Source organism: Colobus angolensis, unplaced genomic scaffold (assembly GCF_000951035.1).
Source record: "Colobus angolensis palliatus isolate OR3802 unplaced genomic scaffold, Cang.pa_1.0 Scaffold10, whole genome shotgun sequence".
Classification (NCBI taxonomy): domain Eukaryota; kingdom Metazoa; phylum Chordata; class Mammalia; order Primates; family Cercopithecidae; genus Colobus; species Colobus angolensis.
This window is the reverse complement of record NW_012110919.1, coordinates 8,148,772-8,170,200: the sequence shown is the minus strand read 5'-3', so window position 1 is coordinate 8,170,200 and position 21,429 is coordinate 8,148,772. Positions and strand designations below refer to the sequence as shown.

Genomic DNA, 21,429 nt, shown 5'->3' with positions numbered 1-21,429 from the left:
GTGGCATATAATGGTATGTTTATTCTTAGCTGGACTGCACTGGCTGGGTTTGGCTTAGCACCTTAGCCAAGGCATCTCTGCTTCACATGTTTCTCATCTTCTTTGTGGGACTAGCAGCTAGCCAAGGGGGCTTTGTGTGTTTATGTGTGCTCTTTTAATGTCCATGTCAGAAGTACAAGAGAGCAGGTGAAACATACAAGACCTCTTCAGTTCTAGGCTTGGAACTGGCACACCATCATTTTTCCTTTATTGGCCAAAGGAAGCCACATGACCAAACTCAAAGTCACAGAGTGGAGAAAATATACTCCACCTCTTTAGTCGTAGAAACAATAAAGTCAAATGGCAAAGGACAGGAATACGGTAGGAATGAAGGATTGGAGATAAAAATGTGACATAATACAGTCTGCCCCATAGGCAATGACTATTCCGGTTCCTCCCAAATGCAATATATGCCCACTCCCATCCATCAATTCTCAAAAGTCACACCTAATCACAGCAGGGCTCCAAGTTTAGGATCTTCTGGTCTATAATCTTCATTAGGTCCAGAGGTCTCTTATCTTAATGAGAATGATTGCTGGTAGTTCTTTATAGCAGCATGAGAATGGACTCATACAAGACACAGAACAATGGAATATTTTTCAAAGTAGTGAAAATAAATGATCTATGAATCTATATCCAGTGAAATCATTATTTTAGAATTAATTTAAAATAAAGACACTTTCAGATAAAAGCAGTGCATTTATCATCAATAAATCTATATTAAAAGCAAAAGAAAAATGTCCTGATGGAGGCTCAGGCATCTATGAAGAAATAACAACCTCCACAAAGGGTAAATCTGTGTTCAAATCTAAATGAATATTGACTGTATACAACAAAAATAATGGGTAGCAGGGTACGATATATAGAATTGAAGTACTTGACAACACTAATATAAGTCAGAGACATATGGTTAATATTAAGGTTTTTAAAAGTCCTTGAATTGCCCAATAAAAGAAATATACAATTTATATTAGACTTTAAAAGTTAGATACACAATTAATAGAGAAGTTTATATCTAAACCTTAAAAAGTTTGTATTTATAAATAATATATATAGTGTAAACTATATATATATAAAACTATAAACTTCTTATGCAAGCATACATATAGAATATATATATTCTCTTAACAGTAGGGAACAGAAAATAAAAAAATAATTTTTTTAAAAAGGAAAAGAAAGGAGAACAAGAATAGGTAGCATAAGAATTTTTGCTACTAAGAAGAATGAAGTCGCTTGTAGCAGACCAATGCTACGGAGAACTAGAGAAGTTGATTTTTCAAAAAATCATCTGTTTAAAGGTATTAGATTGATCCATAACCAACAAGGATTGAAGGAGATATGATTCTTGAGAAAATCATGAAGAACTAATAATGATCTACAGCTACTTTTTCCCTGGGAAATTTTCAATTCTAGGCATGGACAAGAAGCTGAGAATCCTAGTTTTGCCTAAATAACAGAGACACCAGCAAAGCTTTTATCATTTCTCAGGAACAGAGACAAAATTGAAGACTTGAGGAACCTCATACACATGGCTGGTTTTTCCTCAAGACAGTTCCTGAATTTTGAAGCTAAAGCCTGGATGGAATAATATTTTTCAAAGTAATAAAATCTTCTGCAGTTAATGATGTTGAAAAGACGAAGATTAGAGTTTAAGACCCACCAGTAGAGGGATCCCAGAGAAAAAATTGAGTTTTCAGTTGACATCCTTGGAGGGTTATATAGAAACAGGGTGAACTAGAGGTAGAAGGAGCCCCACCAAAACCAAAATTCAGCCTTGGCTCACCTAGAACAAAGGGAAAATCCACTCTTGAGAAGGATAAATCATCTCTAGCCTCTAAGTTTAGTATGAGTATTGCATCTTTGTTTCTAATAACATAACCTTGATAGCATACTTGATAAGGATATTCTAAAAAAAAAGATTAATCTCTTTCATAAACATAGATGACATAATCTGAAAAACAGCAAAGCAAATCCAAGATAATGAGGATTATTCAAAGAGTGTAAGGATGATATAACATTCAAAAATCAATATAAGTCACATTAATAAATTTAATATATCATATGTAAAAGCATATGATAAAACTCAGCACCCACTCATGATTTAAAAAAAATAAAATAAAACACCAAAAACCTCTTAGTGAACTAAAAATAAAAGAAAACCAAATATTCTGTGTCTTTCTTCTATCAATTACTTAGATGTATTAAAATTTTCCACAAAAATTGTTGTGAAATTTGTCCTTTTTTCATGGCTATAAAATCTGTTTTATGTATTTCAAGGCTATGTTATTAAGTGCATGAAACATTAGAATTTTTGTGTCTTCCAGGTGAATTTAACCTTACAGCATTATGAAATATCTTCTTTATCTCCAGTAATACTGCTTGCCTTAAAATTAGTTTTCTATTAGTGCCAGGTTTTTGCTAGTTTTTGCATGGTATACCTTTTCCCATTATTTTAATTACTTCTTTCTGTAGCCTAGTATTTGAAAATATGTCTCATAGTTAGCGCTTAGCTTGGTTTTGTTTTTTATCTAGTCTGTTGACCTTTCTCTTTTATTTATTTTTTATTTATTTATTTTTTGAGACAGAGTCTTGCCCTGTTGCCCAGGCTGGAGTGCAGTGGCACTATCTGGGCTCACTGCAAGCTCCGCCTCCTGGGTTCAAGTGATTCTCCTGCCTCAGCCTCCTTAGTAGCTGGGATTACAGGCACACATCACCACACCCGGCTTATTTTTGTATTTTTAGTAGAGATGGGGTTTCCCCGTGTTGGCCAGGCTGGTCTCAAACTCCTGACCTCAGGTGATCCACCCGCCTCGGCCTCCCAAAGTGCTGAGATTACAGGTGTGAGCCACTGCGCCCGGCCTTGATCTTTCTCTTTTAATTGGAGTGCATTTTATTTACATGTAATGTGATTACTAATGTACTAGATTTAAGTAAGGTACCTTACCACTGTTTCCTATTTATACAACCTATTATTTTGTTTTGTTTTGTTTTTTGAGACGGAGTTTTGCTCTTGTTGCCCAAACTGGAGTGCAATGGCGCGATCTCGGCTCACTGCAACCTCTACCTCCCAAATTCAAGCAATTCTCCTACTTCAGCCTCCCTAGTAGCTGGGATTACAGGCAAGCGCCGCCATGCCCGGCTACTTTTTTTGTACTTTTAGCAGAAACAGGGTTTCACCATGTTGACCAGGATGATCTCGATGTCCTTACCTCATGATCTTCTGCCTCAGCCTTCCAAAGTGCTGGGATTACAGGTGTGAGCCGCATGCCTGGCCCCTATATCTTTTGTTATTATTAAAATATTTTTAATTTTATTACCTGTGCTTTTGATGTCATATCTAAGGAATCATTGTCAAATCCAATGGCCCAAGGTTTATCCTCAATATTTTATCCTGGGAATTTAATAGTTTTCTGTCTTACATTTTGGCCTTTAATCCATTTTAATTTTTGTATATGGTGTAAGGTAAAGGTCCAGCTTCTTTGTTTTGCATGTGAATATTCAGTTTTCTCAACACCATTTGTTGAAGAAACTGTCGTCTTCCCATTTTGTAGTCTTGGGACTACATTTTTCCATATATGCAAGAGTTTATTTCTTGGCTCTCTGCTCTGTTCTACTGGTTTATATATATTTATGCCAGAAACACTAAATACTGTTGCATTGTAGTATGTTTGAAATCAAGAAGTGTAATACCTCCAACTTTGTTCCTTTTTTTAAGAATTTGTTTTTTTTTCTATTCAAACCCTTGAGATTCCCTATGAATTTTAGGGTACTTTTTTCTATTTCTGAAAAAAGTTCCATTGGGATTTTCATAGGAATTGTGTCAAATCTGTACATTTCTTTGGGTAGTATGAACATTTTAACATTTACTAAGTCTTAAATCTGTGAGCACTGTATGTCTTTCCATTTATTTCTATACTCTTTGATTTCTTTTAGCAATGTTTTGTATACAAGTATACAAGTCTTTTGCCTCCTTGGTTAATTTATTCCCAAGTATTTTATCCCTTTTCATGCTACATAAATGCAATTGTTCTCTTAATTTCCTTTGTGGATTGGTTGTTGGTGGTGTGTAGAAAAGCAACTGATATATGCATGGTGACTTTATATCCTACAGTTTTGCTGGAATTGTTTATTAATAATAATTTTTTCTTGCATGAGGTCCTTAGGGTTTTGTACGTATAAGACCATGTCATCTCTGAAGAGAGATAATTTTACTTCTTTTTCCATTTGGATGCCTTTTGTGTCTTTTTCTTGTCTAATTGCCCTGGCTAGAACTTTCAGTACTATGTTGAACAGTAATGGTGAGAGTGGGTATTCTTGCCTTGTTTCTGATTTAAAGAAAAATCTTTCCGTCTTTCATCAATGAGTATAATGTTAGTTATGGACTTTTCATGGATGGCTTTCATTATGTTGAGGTAGTCTCCTTCTATTCCTAGTTTGTAGGGTATTTCTATTATGAAGATGTTGGATTTTGTCTAAAGTGTCTTCTGTATCAATTGAGGTGAACACAATTTTGTTCTTCATTTTATGTGGCATATTACATTCATTTTATGTGGCATATTGATTTTTGTATGTTGAACCATCCTTGTGTCACGTATAAATTACACTTGATCATGATATGTGACACTTTTAATGCACTGCTGAATTTGGCTTGCTACTATCTTTTAAAATTTATCTTGCTATTATTTCGTTTAGTATTTTTGCATCAACATTAATCAGGGAGGTTGGTCTCTAGTTTTCTTGTCTTTGATTGGGATATCAGTTTAATTCTAGCTTCATTGAATAAGTTTAGAAGTATTCCCTATTTTTTATTGGTTTAGAAGAGTTTTAGTAGAAGCAATGCTAATTCTTATTTAAATGTTTAGAAGCATTATCCATTGAATTCATCTAGTCTTGGATTTTCCTTTGTGGAAAGGTTTTTGATGACTGCTTTAATCTTCTCACAAGTTTTACAGATCTATTCAAATTTTCTGTTTCTTTATGAGTCAGTCTTGGTAGATTTTATGTTTCTAGGAATTCATTTTTTCTAGGTTATTCAATTTATTGGTGAATAAAACCCAACTCTTGGTTTCATTGATTTTTTCTATTTGATATGACATTTATCTCTGACCTAGTCTTTCTTTTCTTCAGCTAAATCTGGATTTGGTATGCTCTTATTTTTCTAGTTCCTTGGGTTATAAGATTAGGTTATTGATTTGAGATTTTTTTTTTTTAACATAAGCATCTACCACTATAAATTTCCCTCTTAGAACTGCTTTGCTGCATCCCGTAAGTTTTGGTATGCTGTGTTTTCATTTTTATTTGTCTCCAGATATTTTTTTACATTCCCTTGTCATTTTTTCTTTGACCCATTGATTGTTTAAAAATACGTTGTTCAGTTTTTATATACATATATATATATATATTTCCTTCTGCTATGGATTTCTGGTTTTATTTCACTGTGGTCAGAGAAGATACTTTGTATGATTTCAGTCTTCTTAAGTGTATTAAGACTTATTATGTGATCTATCTTGGAGAGTGTTTCATGTGCACTAGAAAAAAGTAATGTATTCTTCTGTTGTTAGGTGGAGTGTCCTGTATTTATCTGTCATGTCCAATTGGTCTATAGTGTGTTAAAGTCCTGTTCCTTTATTGATCTTTTGTCTGATTGTTCTATTCATAACTAAAAGTGAAGGATTAAAGTTCCCTGGTCTTGTTTTTTGTTGTTGTTGTTGTTTTGGTTTTTTCATTTTGTTTTGTTTTGTTTTTGTCTAATTTCCCCTCCAGTTCTATCAATGTTTGCTTCATATATTTGGGTGTTCCAATGTTAGGTGCATATATATTTATAATTGTTATATCATTTGGGTGAATTTAACCTTTTATCATTATATAATGTCCTTTTTATCTCTTGTTACAGTTTTTGCCTTAAAGTCTGTTTTGTCTGATATAAGTATGGCTGTCCCTGCTCTCCTTTAGATTCCTATTTGCATGGAATATCTTTTCACTCTTTCACTTTTGGTCTGCGTGTTCTTAGATCTAGAAGGAGCCCCTTATAGACAGTATAAAGATCTTGTTCATGCATTCAACCAAACTATGGTTTTGGGGTTTTTTGTTTGTTTGGGGGTGCTTTTTCTTGAGAGAGGGGAGTCTCCCTATGTCACCCAGGCTGGTGTGTAGTGGTTATTCATAGGCAAGATCATGGCACACTGTAGCCTTGAACTCTTGGGCTCAAGTGATCCTCCTGCTTCAGCCTCCCAAGTAATTGCAAACTATTTCTTTTAACTGATACATTTGATCCATTTACATTTCAAGTAATTTTTAACAGAAGACTTACAATTGCTATTTTGTTAATTATTATTACAATTGTTACATAAAACATCTTAAAGTTATAAAAATTTATTTTAACCTGATAACTTCAATCATATATAAAAATTCTATACCTCTGCATCCCTTTTTATGTTATTGATGACACAAATTTCCTTTTATATTGCAAATTTGATAACATTAATTTATGATTACTTTTCTTTTTAAATTTAATTTTCTTGTGATAAAACATTTAACATGTGATCTACCCTATTAACAGATTTTTAAGTATATAATACATTATTGTTTACTATAGGTACAATGTTGTGCAGCAGATCCCTAGAGCTTATCATCCTGCTTAACTAAAACTTTATAACAATTTTTATGCTTTTTAAAAAAGATGTTATGCCAGATTTAAGTGATTTACATACCCATTTACTACACTACAGAATTCTATATATACCTATGTATTTACCTATACCAGGAAGTTTTAATTCTCATATGGTTTTGTGTTGCTGTTTATCGTCCTTTGCTTCAACTTGTCAGACTCTCTTCAGCATTGCCTTTTGGGAAGGTCTAGTGATGATGAACTCCCTCAGTATTGATTAACTTTTTTTCTGGGAAAGTCTTCGTTTCTCCTTTGTTTTTGAGGGACAGCTTTTCCAAATGTAGTATTCTTCATGGCAGGGTTTTGTTTTTTTGTTTTTTCCTCCAGTACTTTTAATATATCATCCCACTCCCTTCTAGCCTGCAAGGTTTCTGCTGAGAAATCCACGATAATCTAATAGGAGCTCACTTACATGTAAAGAGTTACTTTTCTCCTTCTGCTTTCAAGATTGTGACTTTTAAATATCTGATTATAATGTGCCTTGGTTTACGTCTCTTTAGATTTGTCCTAGTTGGAGTTCTTTGAGCTTCTTGAATTTTGTATGTTCATTTCTCTCCTCAGATGTGGGAAATTTTCAACCATTATTTCTTCAAATAGCTTCTCTGCCACTTTCGCTCTCTCCTGGGACTTCCATAATGCATTTTTTTTTTCACTTTATGATATCCCATATGTACCTTAAGCTCTCTTCCACTTTTCTTCATTCTTTTTTTTTTCTGCTCCTCTGCCTCAGTAATTTCAAAAGTTTGCCTTCAAGTTTACTGATCCTTTCTTCTGCCTGATTAAGTCTGCTGTCGAATCCCAGGAGTGAATTTTTCAATTTGGTTATTGTATTCTCCATTTACACAATGTGTTTGGTTTTTCTTCATCATTTTTCTGTATTGCTATTCTCATTTTCTTTATGCATTGTTTTCCTAATTCTGTTTAGTTGTTTAACCATGTTCTAATTCATTGAGCATCCTTATGATTAAAATTTTGAATTCTTTTCCTGGCAATTAATATCACTGTTTTAAGGAGTCAATGCCTGAAGATTTAATTTGGTCTTTTAAATGTGCCATGTTTTCATTTCTTTGTGTCATTACTTTTTGTTGGGATTTTTGGCATCTGAAGAATCAGTCAGCTTTCCCAGACTGCTTTCACACAGGATAGGCTTTCTCCACTCATTCCATATAGGGATTCTGAAGATCTCCCAAGCCTTTCTGGCTATTGGTCCTCTCTGGGTTTGTGTATGTTATCTCCTAGTTGAAGAGGGTTGCTTGTTTCTTCTTCAAAGTTCACTCTGGATCTGTCTACTGCAGCTTCTTGAATGCCATAGTGAGCCACGACACTGGAGCTTCATCTAGAGTATCTCTTTGGTAATGCATACTCCTGTGCATTTTGATAGTCTGTTTTCAGAGCTTCAGTATGAGGCCTGGTTCTTGTCAGTACTTGGATTTGGGCAAGACAGAAACCAGTCCTTGGGCAGCCACCCTAAAGGTCAGAATACTGGACATACATGCTACTAATTTCCCTCCCAGGGAGAAGATGGGAGTTGAGGGCTTCCTTCCCATCACACAGTACCATGCTGGAAGAAGGGGCTCTGGTGACAGTGTTGCCAATTTATTTTTCTACTGGGCTTTGATGTGCTTGGCTTCATGCTCCCCTGGGTTGCAGGAACATTTTAACTGGTTCTTGGATTTTTCACAGAGTCATTTGGCCTCTTTACTACTGTTAAATCCATATGTGTATGAAAAGGAGAATTTGGTGCTTCCTATTCTGCCATCTGGCTAACATCACTCCAACTCTTGCTTTCTTAAACCCTCCAAAAATCACAAACACAAGCCAAAATCTTATAACAAGCCTCTCCGAAGTTCATCTCACTGAGATGCCCCATGGTTACTCTTGACGTGTGTTCTCCATAATTTTGACTACAGGCATGTGTCTGGTGGTCTTCGACTTTTATATTTTATTCAAAAGATAGATATAAAATGTTTAAGGCCACTAGCTTGAAGGATATTCAAGCAATCTGATTCTATAAGATACTGCAATTTCTGATGTTTAAAAGTAAGAAAGAGAACATGTTAAGAAATCAGTAACTTGGGAGGAGGGAGTTGAGGCACTCCTCATGAAGAAAGACAAAAAACAAGACATTAAGTAGAGAATAATACCAGATAATTCCAGCATATCTGGCAAATCACATTATTCTGGCAATATTAAAACAGAGAAAACAATAGGAGACTGAGGCAAAAATTCATATAAGAGATACAATAGGTCCTAAACCAAGGTAATACATTTGTGAAAAGGAAGAGACTTGTTTCCTGAATAGAAATGCTATTAATTACCTTATCTAGCCTAGAGGACATTATTCTGGCACCTTAATATTAAGATAGAGCATTTCTACCTTCAAAACTTTAATCAATATGTTGCATAACCCTCATTAAGTACTAAATTACATGTGAATTACTACTGCAGAAAGTCTCCAAAAAGAGAATGAATTATTCTTAACTTGGCTGTATATTTGTACTTGTGTTTAGATCATAAAGAGGTGTAGATTTCAATTTACATTAATTCTTCACATAAATGTAAAATTTATGGAAAAGTGGCAGGGTAAATACACCATTAAATTTATCAACACATTTACACAAGCAATCAATTTTGGCCTATCTTTACCTTTTTATCAAACTTTGTTTCAAGAATCAGACATTTTATGACTTTTATGATTCCAAGGTCAAATTAAAAACAGTCTGCCCAATGTATTGATCAGTACTTTCAATTAAAAAAAATTACATCTGAATTTGGTAACTTCATCAAACAGAATAAAATATAGTTTGATAGACTACTGGGAGAAGTATATGCAGGTATCATTCAGATGACATCAGGAGATAAAATAGACAATAATGCTTGAATTTGTATAACTTTTTGAAGTATTCTCATTTCATGCATCATTGAAGTCTGTAACGACAGTGATGGACAGTAATTAACAGATAAACCCAGGCTTCCCTAATGTTACCACCACTCTTCCCCCACCCTACCACCAAATGCCCAATTTATAAATGCTTGGGAAGTTTTTGCACTACGAAATGTAAAGTAAATTAGGTAGTTGTTAGTGAGAGTGCTACAGCGCTATTATTTGCAAAGGATCTTTCCTTCTAAAAAAAATCTAGTTTTTTATTTCTGAAATTAGATCTTGTAAAAATTTTATGAATAACAAATATGTGAATTTTCGTGTTCAAAATTTCATGTTTCATTGGTCTAGATAATTTCAGATACCTTCCTCAGCATATCTGTTAGAAATGGAAATAATATTTACTAACATGTAAACAATTTATTTCAATAAATGATCAAAATATAATCAATAATATCATAGGTGCTTAAGCTTTTTAGTCATTTTTAAGTTGTCGAAACTGTTCTTCAATCTTAAAGGAAGGTCTGGTCCAAAGTAATTCTTTTTTTTTTTTTCTTTTTTTTTTTCTTAAAATATGTTTTGAATGGTAAAACTCCACAATTTACTGGATAACAAAACTTAATGATCTCCACTAAATAATACTCCTATCTTCCTAACAAATGTCATTATCTACAGTGCCAGGCATTCAATAAATATGAAAAATAAACTTTAGTAAGAGCGCTAACATAGTTTCTTGCCTTTATTTCTCTGACAGTGTCTTTAGACCACACCTAGATTTTACCTTCTGAGAAAATACTGCCTTTAGACATGTAAAACTATATTTGATTGCTTTTCCTCTTTAATAATTATGTGATCAAAGAAATTTGCTTATTTATAAATATCATGCATCTGAGTTTCATAGGAAAATATATCAACTTCATATAGAACTTTGTAATTTTCTCTATTCAAAATATTCAACTCATTATTGTTTACTTATAAATATATACCAGGTTAGCTCCAAAAAGAACTTAAGGAAACTAAAAATCGATTAACTATAGAAATTATTAAACTAGGTAAAATGTTCCAAAATAAAATTTTAAGTGAATAGAGGCCTCTAATATAAAGTGCTATTCAAATTTTTAGAAAGCAGAAAAAAGGTTTTCATCATAGTTCAGTTTCATATTTCCAGATGATCCCATTGCATTTCACATTTCTTTAAAACCAAAGATTCAGGAATGTTGAAGTTGTTTACATACTCTGTATTTGTATGAGTATTAATGAAAAATGAGTAAGAGTAGACATTATCTGAATGTAATCCTTACAAGTTCAGTACTGATGACCTCTTACACCTTAGCAGCTATAAATGAAACATGTACAGTGCTACATTGAACCCAAATTATCTATTTCATATTTTGAAAAATATGAAGTATATGAGACATAGGGGTAAAATGGTTCCAACAAACCAATAATGTCATATAATATTAGAAGTGGTCCCTCTTTTATAGAAAAACAGATTGACATAAAATAAACTACACATATTTAAGGCATACAATTTGGAAAATTGGCATGCATACTCTCATGAAACTGCCATCACAATCAAGATAATAAACAGTAATCACCCACAAGTTTCCCTGTGACTTTGTACAACTTTTTTCCTGCCCTTCCTCAACTGTTTCCAGGCAAACTAATGGCCGTCTCTGTAGTTAAGTTTGCATTTTCTAGAAAACTAGAATCATATGGTATATACCCTTTATTGTCTGGCTTCTATTAGTCAATACAATTATTTTGCAATTCATTCATGTTGTTTACATAATATAGTTTATTCCTTTCACATAGCCGGGTGGCATTACACTGTATGTACTACAATTTGTTTATCCATTCATCTGCTGACAGATACTGGATTATTTCCAGATTTGGGCTATTACAAATATATCTGCTATGACCATTCATGTACTAGTCTTTGTGTGGGCATGTGCTTTTACTTCTTGTAGATAAATATTGATGGAGTAGAATGCCTAGTGTGAATGGTAGGTATATGCTCAATGGTTGAAGAAACTGTCAAAACATTTCCCAAAATGTTTGAACATTTTATATTCCCAGAGTATGAAAATTCCAGTTGTTCCACATCATAGCCAACACGTGGTATGATCAGGCTTTTTAGTTTTAGCTATTTTAATAAATATTCAGGAGTATCTCCATATGGTTTAGCCTGCATTTCCCTAAATGACAATGATTACAAGCATCTTTTCATTTGCATTTGCCATCTTCATGTCTTTGTTTTTTTAAGTTTTAGAGATAGTCTCACTCTGCCACCCAGGCTAGAATGCAGTGGCATGATTATAGCTCACTGCAGCCTTAAAACTCTGGGCTCGAGGAATCCTCCTGCCTCAGCCTCCTGAGTAATTGAAACCACACCACCACACCCAGTTTCATAACTTCTTTGGTGAAGTGTCTATCTCAATCATTGTCTATGTAAAAAATTGGGTTTTTCTTCTGTCTTGAAATGCCTTTATATATTCTGAATACAAGATCTTTATTAGATGTATGATTGGCAAATATTTTCTCACAGTCTCTTATTTGTCGTTTAATTATCTTAATGGTACCTAAGGCCATACTTTAAGTGGTCTTTGAAAATCCAGTTTATATCAATTTTTATTTTTGGAAATTATTCATTTGGTGTCGCATATACGAAATCTAACCCGAGCATACGAAGATTTTTGTCTTAGCTTCCAGAATTTTTTTTTTTTTTTTTTTAGGTTTTACATTTAGGTCTATCTATGATCCACTTTGAGTTGATTTTTGTAGATGGTGTGAAGTATGCATCAGGGTTTTTGTTTTTGCATGTGTGTTCCAGCACAGTTTTTTGAAATATTTATCCTTTTTCTGGAAAGGATTACCTTTCACGTTTTAGATTTTGAATTACCTTTACACGTTCGTCAAAATCAGTTGACTATATATGTGTGGGTATATTTCTGAACTTTATTGTGCTACACTGATCTATGTGACTATGTTCATGCACTTTTGCGTTATCTTAATAGCCATGCAACGAGTCTAGAAATTACAGCGCTGTAATTTCTAGACTCTACTGTCAGTTTTATTTTCCCAAAGTTGCTTTGGTTATTCTAGGTCCTTTATATATTTCCAAATTTTAGTATCAGCTTAACAAGTTCTACCAGAAAAATCCTACTGAAATTCTTACTGGGATTTTGCTGAATCTACAAATCAATGTGGGGGAAACTGACGCTTAACAATATTGAGCCTTCTAATCTGTGAACATGGTCTCTCTCAAGTTTACTTTCTCAGCACTGTTTCGTAGAAATCAGTGTACAGGTCTTGCATGTATTTTATCAAATTTACACTTAATGATCTCATATTTTTATGCTACTATATTTTTAGTTCCATTTTCTGATTGTTGCAAGTATATAGAAATGCAATCGAGTTCTGTAAATAGACGTATCCTGTAACGTTATTAAACTTTAATTAGCTATTTTCATGTATTCCATTGGATTTTCTATAGTCAAATGTTATCTGGAAGTGGAGGCTTTTTAAAACTTATTCCTTTGTAATCTGGATGTTGTTTCTTTCTCTTTCTTGCCGAATTGCCTCGGCTAGAAATTCTAATAGAATGTTTAACAGAAGAGAAATATACATTCACTTTGCCTCTAATCTTAGGGAAAAAAACATTTCAGTTTTCCAGCATTAAGTTTATTGTTAGCTGATGGGGGTTTTTGGATGCCCTTTTCTGGTTGAGGAAGTTCTCTTTTATTCCTACTTTGCTGAGTTTTTATCAAGAATGAATGTTGGGTTTTATCAAATGCGCTTTCTGCATCTCTTGAGGTGATCACATAATTTTCCTATTAGTCTGTTTAATATGGTGAATTACAATTGATTTTTAACGTTAGCCCAAATTTGCATTCTTGAGATAAACCTCACTTGGTCATATGTATTCTTTTACCCATCACTGGATTCAAACTGCTAAAACTTGTTTAGAATGTTTCCATCTGTCTTCATGACAAATATTCTTCTCCAGTTTTCTTGTCATGATGCTGCCTTATTTTGGTATGAGGGTGATGTTGGTCTCAAACAATGAGTTGGAAATTATCCCCTCCTATTTCCTGGAAGCTTTTGTCAAAAATTGGGATATTGTCTTCTTTTAATCTTTGAAAGAATTCACCAGTATAGCCATTTAGGTTGGGCATCTTATCAGAAATGTCTACAGAAATTGTGGTGATGTCAATTCTCTCATCCCTGATGTTGGTAATTTTGTCTCTTTTTCTCATTAGTCTAGTAAAAGGTTTATCATTTTTGTTGATCTTAAGGAAACAAAAGCGAAGCAGGGTGACTCACACATATAATACTGGCACTTTGGGAGGTTGAGGTGGGAGGATCACTTGAGGCCAGTTTTGAGACCAGCCTGGGCAACATAGTAAAACGCTGCCTCTATAAAAATTAAAAAAAAAAAAAAAAAGTTTTTAATTGCACTGATTTCCTCAACTGATTTTGTTTTCCATTGATCTCTTTATTCTCTTTTTTTAATTTTGAGTTTCATCTGCTATTATTTTTGCAACTTCTTAAGGTGGACGCAGCGTTGGGCATAGTGTCATCTGCCTATCGTCACAGCTTCTTGGGAAGCTGAGGTGGAAGGATCACTTGAACCCAGGAGTTCAAGGCTAAAGGTAGCTATGATATGATCACTTCAACCTAGGCAACAGAGTGAAATTCCTGTCTCCTTAAAAGAAAAAAAAAGAAAAAGGTGGAAGCTGACATCACTGACGTGAGATCTTTCCTTTTTTAATATATACATTTAATGCTATAAATTCCCCTGTAAGTACTGTTCTAGCTGATTCCTACAAATTTTGATATTTTCTGTTTTCGTTTGCATTCTGTTCACTATAAAGTGGGTTTCTTATATTCAGAACAGTTGGATTTAAAAAAAGCAAGACTCAACTGATTATAAAGGATAACTGACAATTTACATTTAATTATTGATATAGCTATTTAAATCTACTATCTTAGTGTTTATTTCCTATCTGTCCCATTGACTCTTTGTTCCTCTTTCGGATTTGTTTATGACTTCATTTTATCACCTTTACTAGCTTACTAGTTATTTACTCACTGATTTTCTTTTTGTGGTTGCTTTAGGTCTTATAATACACATTCTTATCAGTTTACTCTCAGGGAATGTTATACTGCTTCACAGTCAGTATAAGAACTTTAGAGCAATATATTTTTGTTACCATCATCTCAATCTTGGTACTGTCATACATTTCACTTTATGTATGTTAACCACACAATATCCTATTATTATTATTTTGCTTTAAATAATTTATTGTCTTTTAAATAAATTTAAAATAGAAAAATAACTTTTATATTTACTCACATATTTACTTTTGGTGTTCTTCATTCCTTTGTATTGTTGCAGATTTCTATTTGGTATAATTTCCTTCTAAAGGCTTTTTTTAACATTTCCTGTGGTGCGAGTCTGCTTGTGACAAACTCTTTTAGCTTTTCTAAGTCTGAAAAAGTTATTTCATTTTTGTTTCTGAAAAATATTTTCACTATGTATAGAATTCTAAATTGAGCTTTTCTTTCAGTAAAGATGTTGCTCCAGTGTCTGACATTCTTCTCTCTGTCCTGTGTCTTTTTTCTTCAGCTACTTAAAAAAAAAATTCTCCCTTGTTGCTGGTTTTAAGGAATTTGATAATGATATACCTTGGCATAGTTTTCTTATTTCTTGTGTTTGGGGTTCGTTGAGTTTCTCTCAAGGATTAAGATCTGACAATTGTTTCACATATTTTCTTTTCTAATTTCAGGTGGGAAGGTAAATCTCTCATGTCATTTTGGCCAACAATGAAATTTCAACTTCATGTTCCCTATTTTCTGCATCTAAAATTTTATTTTTTATACTTACTTAGCGTTTAAATTCCATGACAAACATGTTTCATCTGTACACATAATTACTAAAATTATTTTATCCCACCTCTTTTAATAGACATTATGTGCATTTATTTTTCAAAAAAAGCAATAGGAAAATATTAATAGATTTAAATACATCATGTAGGCAAAACACACTAACATTTATGTCTTCTAAACCTGTTAGATAGTGATATACAAGTAAACTTGTTACAAGTCATAATGCTTTCATAATCTGTCAGGAAAAGATCACATTAACATCCCTATATGCTTGAGTACAAATGTATTCTATAAACCACACTGGGTAAAAGTAATATTCCTGTTTTTATTTTTGGAAGTGATTATTAGTAAGTTTATGCTTATTAAATATATCCTTGAAAATTTCCATCACTTCAGAAACCCATAAAGTTAGTAAGCTGAAGTTTTTTTCTTTTTTTAAAAAATTTTAGTACATTACTTTCATCTCAGAAGTCAAAATAGGGCAGGAGAGCTATACAAAGGTACATAGTTTAAATCTTTGGGACAAGAGACAACAAGAAGGTAAACAAGTCAGTAGCCCTCCCAAGCTTCGCTTAATCTAAAATTGTAGATCACGGTAGGTAGATGTATACATCTGTCTATTGCCAAAGAGGTATAAATTATTCTGACAACCTTTCTAAATAATTTTATGGTAAGGCCAGTAATATAAAAATATTATACACAGTACAGAAAGAATTAAAGTTAATAATAAAGACCACAAAATAAAATAAACCATACTTCTTACTTGGAAAAATAGCAATAATACTATAATATTTAGTGTCTAATATGAAATCTCCACTCATTATAAGTTGTCATGTTGACTGAAATTTTACAGTACAATGTTGCATATTACTAATGAGATAATCAGCAGATAGATAGCTCTTGTCGAGTCCTATGAATCTTAAACATTTTTTATAGGTAAAGATATCTAAAAAATACCACCCAGGAATAAAGATTTGTCAGAAGTACAATATAGTAACATAAATGCAAAAGATATCATGTAATTTGTGCAATTCAAAATTCCAAAAATTGTCTTATCAAATGTACAATAAATAATAGTCATACTTGACTTCATCAAGTTAACAAAATAATTACTAGCCAACCCTATGCTTTATTAATCAATGGCTTAGAAACACCAATTGCCATTTTAAAATTACTTTCTCCATAAAAATAGAAGGCATATCAAAGTCTTTAAATCTCAACTAGCCCCAAAAATTTGAAAGGCAATTTGTCAATAAAAAATATATGTTAAAACAAAGATGACTAAAAAACAAACATAACCAATATTTATGCACAATTTTCTTCTCTTAAAAAGGGCACTTAGTGGATGGCTAAAGCTTTCAAAAAAATAAAGATCCTGTTGACTTTCCTATTGGGAGATGACATACTGTACAACTTTTAATATAAAAATATACATATTTTAAGATGAAAACAGTGGTTGGTATAAAATCCCATCACACTTTTACTTGAAAATTTTTTTTTCCCTGGAGGCCATGAAAATAATACTGATTCTATATAGTTCCGTGTTGCCTGAAACTTCCCAAATTATAGAACATTAAGGTATTCACTGGAACTTCAAAAGTGGGCCCGTAGTCTTTTGTTTTCTTCTCGTAGTCTTTCAATTTCAGCGACTAAACCTTCATTCACTGAGTATCTTTCCAGCAAAGAATGCATTTCATTCTAGAAAAAGGGGAAAATGCTTTTTAAATTATTGATATTTCACATTTATTTGGCAGGCTATGTTTAATATACTTTCAGCTATCATTTCTCTCATGTTCAATTAACTAGATGAATGATACTTCTTGTACTTAACAACTTACTACTTTGTTAATATAAATGGAAGATCGCTGGTGAAATTAATGTATTTGGAAAATTTGTATTCGCATATTTAAGATGCTTTTTTGCTTACTTATCAGGAAGAAAGCCATGGAAAAAAGAAGCCTTAAGTACCTCAGAGGTTAAAAAGGAGGTGACCAGTTAAAATCTATTTTACTTATTTAATTTCTAAAACTACCTATTTATTTATCTTAGAAACTAAATAAAACTAAAATATATTACCTTTAATGAATTTTTAAAAATTCACACAACTCTACTTTCATTTAAAATATTAAAATAAAATTTTCCATACATACCAATTGCATATGAAACTGTTTAATCATCTCCACTTGCAAATTCACAATGTCCCTATGGCATGCTTCTCTAGGAAGAATGGAAAATACTTTTTAGAATTATAATAGTTTAACCAATTCTAGGTCATTCAAGAAACTCACCAAACTTTTTCATTTGCCAAATTACTGAACGTTAATAATTATTATAATAATAATAATACCAATGCACTGAGCATTTATTTACTATGTGCTAGGCACTGTTTCTTTTACTTTAAATGTAAGAACTCATTTAAAATATCTTCACAAGTAGGTGCAATTATTACCTCCATTTTACAAAAGAAATAACCACAGAGTAGTTATAACTTGTTCAAAGTCACACAACCAGTAAATGATGAAGCTATGATGTAAACCCAGGCTGTTTACCTCCTGAACTCTCTGATACTATATTCTTTTATATAGAAATTGTCATTAAGACACAAACTTATCTTACAATGAAATACAGAAAATTCACTAGGTTAGAAAGATCATTTTATTATTATCAGTTTAGTTATTGAAAAAATATACTTTCAGTAGAAAGTGGCAATTTGGGTGGTTATAGCATGGTTTACTCAATAAAATGCAATTAATTCATGTCTACAAAAGAATATATAAAAATTATGAAGTATAATAACAAAAGAAACAGTCAGTCACCCACCACATAACTTATGAACTAAACATTACCAAATCATAGAAGCTTCCTGTGTGTTCCTGTCTGATTCTGTCACTTAACTCTTGGGGAAAAGCCCAAGCAAGAAGTCATTACTCTCCTGAATTTTGTTGGACAAAGAAATGCTTTTGCTTTTTTAATACATTTGTATAACATATAATCTGTAGTCAATGTTTTCATTGTGCATGTTTTTGAGCAATATAAGCATTACAAAAAAAGGGTACCATATAGCTTATATTTAAGAAAGAATTCAATATTGTTTTGAAGATTCATGTTTTATATATCCATAAATCAGTGGTTTGTACTGGTGTATCTATTTTCCTGTTAATATTTTGATTGTTTTCAAGGTTTTACTATTACAATGTTATTATAAACAATCATGTATTATCTCCCAACCCACATGTGCCAATGTCCATTGATGATATAACCGAGTGTAACTCAAATGTATACTTAGTTTTACAAAATCATGCAAATTGTTTTCCAAAGGTAGTGTCAATGGATGTCACCAGTATAACAGAGTTCTTCTTGCTCTATATCATCATCAAGGCTTAGTATTACCAGATTTTTTATATTTTCCCATTTACTGGGTGTGACATGATATCTCATTGCATTTTTAGTTCTCTAATTATGAAGTTGAATTATCTTTCCTGTGTTCATATACCATTCCTCTTCCTTGAAATGCTTTTTCATATCTTTTTTCTTACTCATTTGTAAGCGTTCTTTACATAATCCGATCCTTTGTTATTTATATGAGAACTGCAGATATCTTATCCCTTCACTCTGTGATATCGTGTGATAAATAGTTCTTATTAATGTGCTCAAATACACTAACCTAATAATGCAGTCAAATTTACCAATGTATTTTTATAGGCAGTGCATTATTTTATTTTTAATGATTTCCTACCATGAAGTTATAAACTTTTATAATGTCAACTTTTAATCTACATGGAACTGATTTTTCTCAATAGCATGGAATAAGGATCTATACTTATTCTTTACAGGAAAAAACAGATGTCACAACACAACTTATTGATTATTCCATATTTTGCACATCAATCTGCAATGCTACCTCTCTATCATTTCCATATATGTATAGGTTTCCTTCCAGCTTATTTCACTCCTTTGGCCAATATGTCCTCCCTGTGCCATGCTATATATCTTAATTATATTTTAATAATTAAGTGTATTCATCTGACAAATAAGTCCCCTTCAGCCTTGTTCTTCTCTGAAGTGTCTTAGTTAATCCTAGATTTTTTTTTCCTTCCATACATATTTCGGAATCACTTCATCATCTTCTTCCAAATCCCAGCTGGGATTTTAATTGGAATTGCATTTAATCTACTGACCTATTTAGGTGAACTAATATCTTTATAAAATCTCTCCATTTATTTAAATATTAATGCTTTTGAACAAAAAAATTTTTTTTAATGTTTTTCTATAAAAATCTTCACTACCATTGGTAGATTTATTCCCAGGTAACTTACTGTTTTTCTGTTGTAACTACGAGGGTATTTTTAAAACTTTCCTCTTCTACTTTCAGTTATAGTAAAAACTGTATTAAAAACAAACAAAAACACTGTATCAGGGAACCACCAAGGTGGCCGGGACTTGAAGGGCCATGATCTTGCAAAAGGAAAGACTACCAGGTAAGCTCTACATTTGCTTCCGTCTTTCCTTCTAGATTATGTGCTGATTCCACAGTGTGGAGAAGAAACTGAGCTGAGGCAGTGGCATGGAGGTTGAGATAGTCTCGCTGGGTGGGGGAGTATTAAGAGTTTGGGCCTACCAAGGTAGTCAGTGCTGTAAGAGCCAAGGTCTTGAAGAGGGGAGGCCTGCAGAAAAGTAAGCCTGAAACTGTAATTTCCCCTTACATCTGTTGACTTCTAAGCAATGCTTGCACTGGGTTAGACGGCAGGAAACCAACCATAAAACAAGCAACTAAAGAGCAGAGAAAGATCTGGAAGCCTCGTGATGCTGGCAAAACAGAGGCTGAAGCCTGGAACCCACCAAGGTGAAAAAGACAGTGAATACTCCAGACGTTCAGCTGATGCCTAGAAGAGAAGACTACACACTAGGAATAAAGGCAAACTGGAAACAAACCAGTGCTAAGAAAACCTGAAACCTACTAACTACAGGATCAAAGGGATCTGCTTGCCAAAAGAAACTTAAATATTCTTAATAGACAGCAGAAACAGACACAGAGATTTCCACTTAGGATGTATTAGGTTGGTGCAAAAGTTTAATTTCTCAACCCTAACAACAAAAACAAACCTGATAACCTACAAAATCATATTTTAATTTCAACTGAGAGCTGAGAATGGAAAGAAATCTAAATGAACTAAAATCCGGAAAATGAGGAGTTCCTCCTAGGAGAAAAGAGACCCATGACTAGGAGAAAAGAGACCCAGCTTCATGCCCTTGACAGAGTAAAAAGAATTAGCTGAATTTTTGGTAACATGTTTAAAAGCCAAGTTAACACTGCTTGATAGTTTAGAATTCCAAGGGGTCCCAGACACAAAGTAAGTCTGAATTTACTCACCAACTTTTTCCCACAAGCCTTCATTCAGCACTTATGTAAAAAAAAGTAGGGACAGGTGTAACAGGAGGGGCAAGGGACTCCCTAAGATACAGATGCACAGAGCCTGGTGAAGCCTTGCGGCAGTAGAGAAAAACTGAGAGTAATCCCTCTAAGGCTCTCCAGGCTCTTATGGAGAACATGGCAACCACACCATACTGCTCAGGGAGGATGGCTGAGAAAGAGGCCCTCAATACCCTCTCTGTCCTGCCAATGATAGGTGTAGATGAACACCTAGTCTGATGAACACCTAGGCGAAGAGCAAAACAAGTGAATTTACAGAAATCCTCCGAGCTACTCTAGGTCCTCAGTGAGTCCCAGGCAGAGGCTGCCTATGGGTCATAGGGCAGAAGAGCTGAGAGAAGTCCCTACCCACCACCCCTAGGTGCAGACACGCAACACAGGGCAACAGAACAAACAGGCACTGTAGACCTTCACCAAACATGCTGCGGCAGCTCTGCAGGGCTGGAAGCGGGACAGACACACTTCTCCTGAGGCACAGAAAGCCAGGAACAGACCAGAAAGTGAAAAACAACCTCTGGC

General features: G+C 33.4%; 1 protein-coding gene across 1 annotated transcript in view; it reads right to left on the bottom strand.

The window, feature by feature from the left end:
* Window positions 1–15,447: 15,447 nt before the first annotated feature.
* NEDD1 (neural precursor cell expressed, developmentally down-regulated 1) overlaps window positions 15,448–21,429 on the bottom strand; it is a 46,109-nt gene continuing 40,127 nt past the window's right edge. The window contains exons 14-15 of the mRNA XM_011934326.1: window positions 17,630–17,696; window positions 15,448–17,177 (exon numbers count right to left, since the gene is read on the bottom strand). Coding sequence (XP_011789716.1) covers window positions 17,073–17,177; window positions 17,630–17,696 — 172 coding nt within the window. The 3' untranslated portion in view covers window positions 15,448–17,072. The remainder of the gene's footprint in view (window positions 17,178–17,629; window positions 17,697–21,429) is intronic.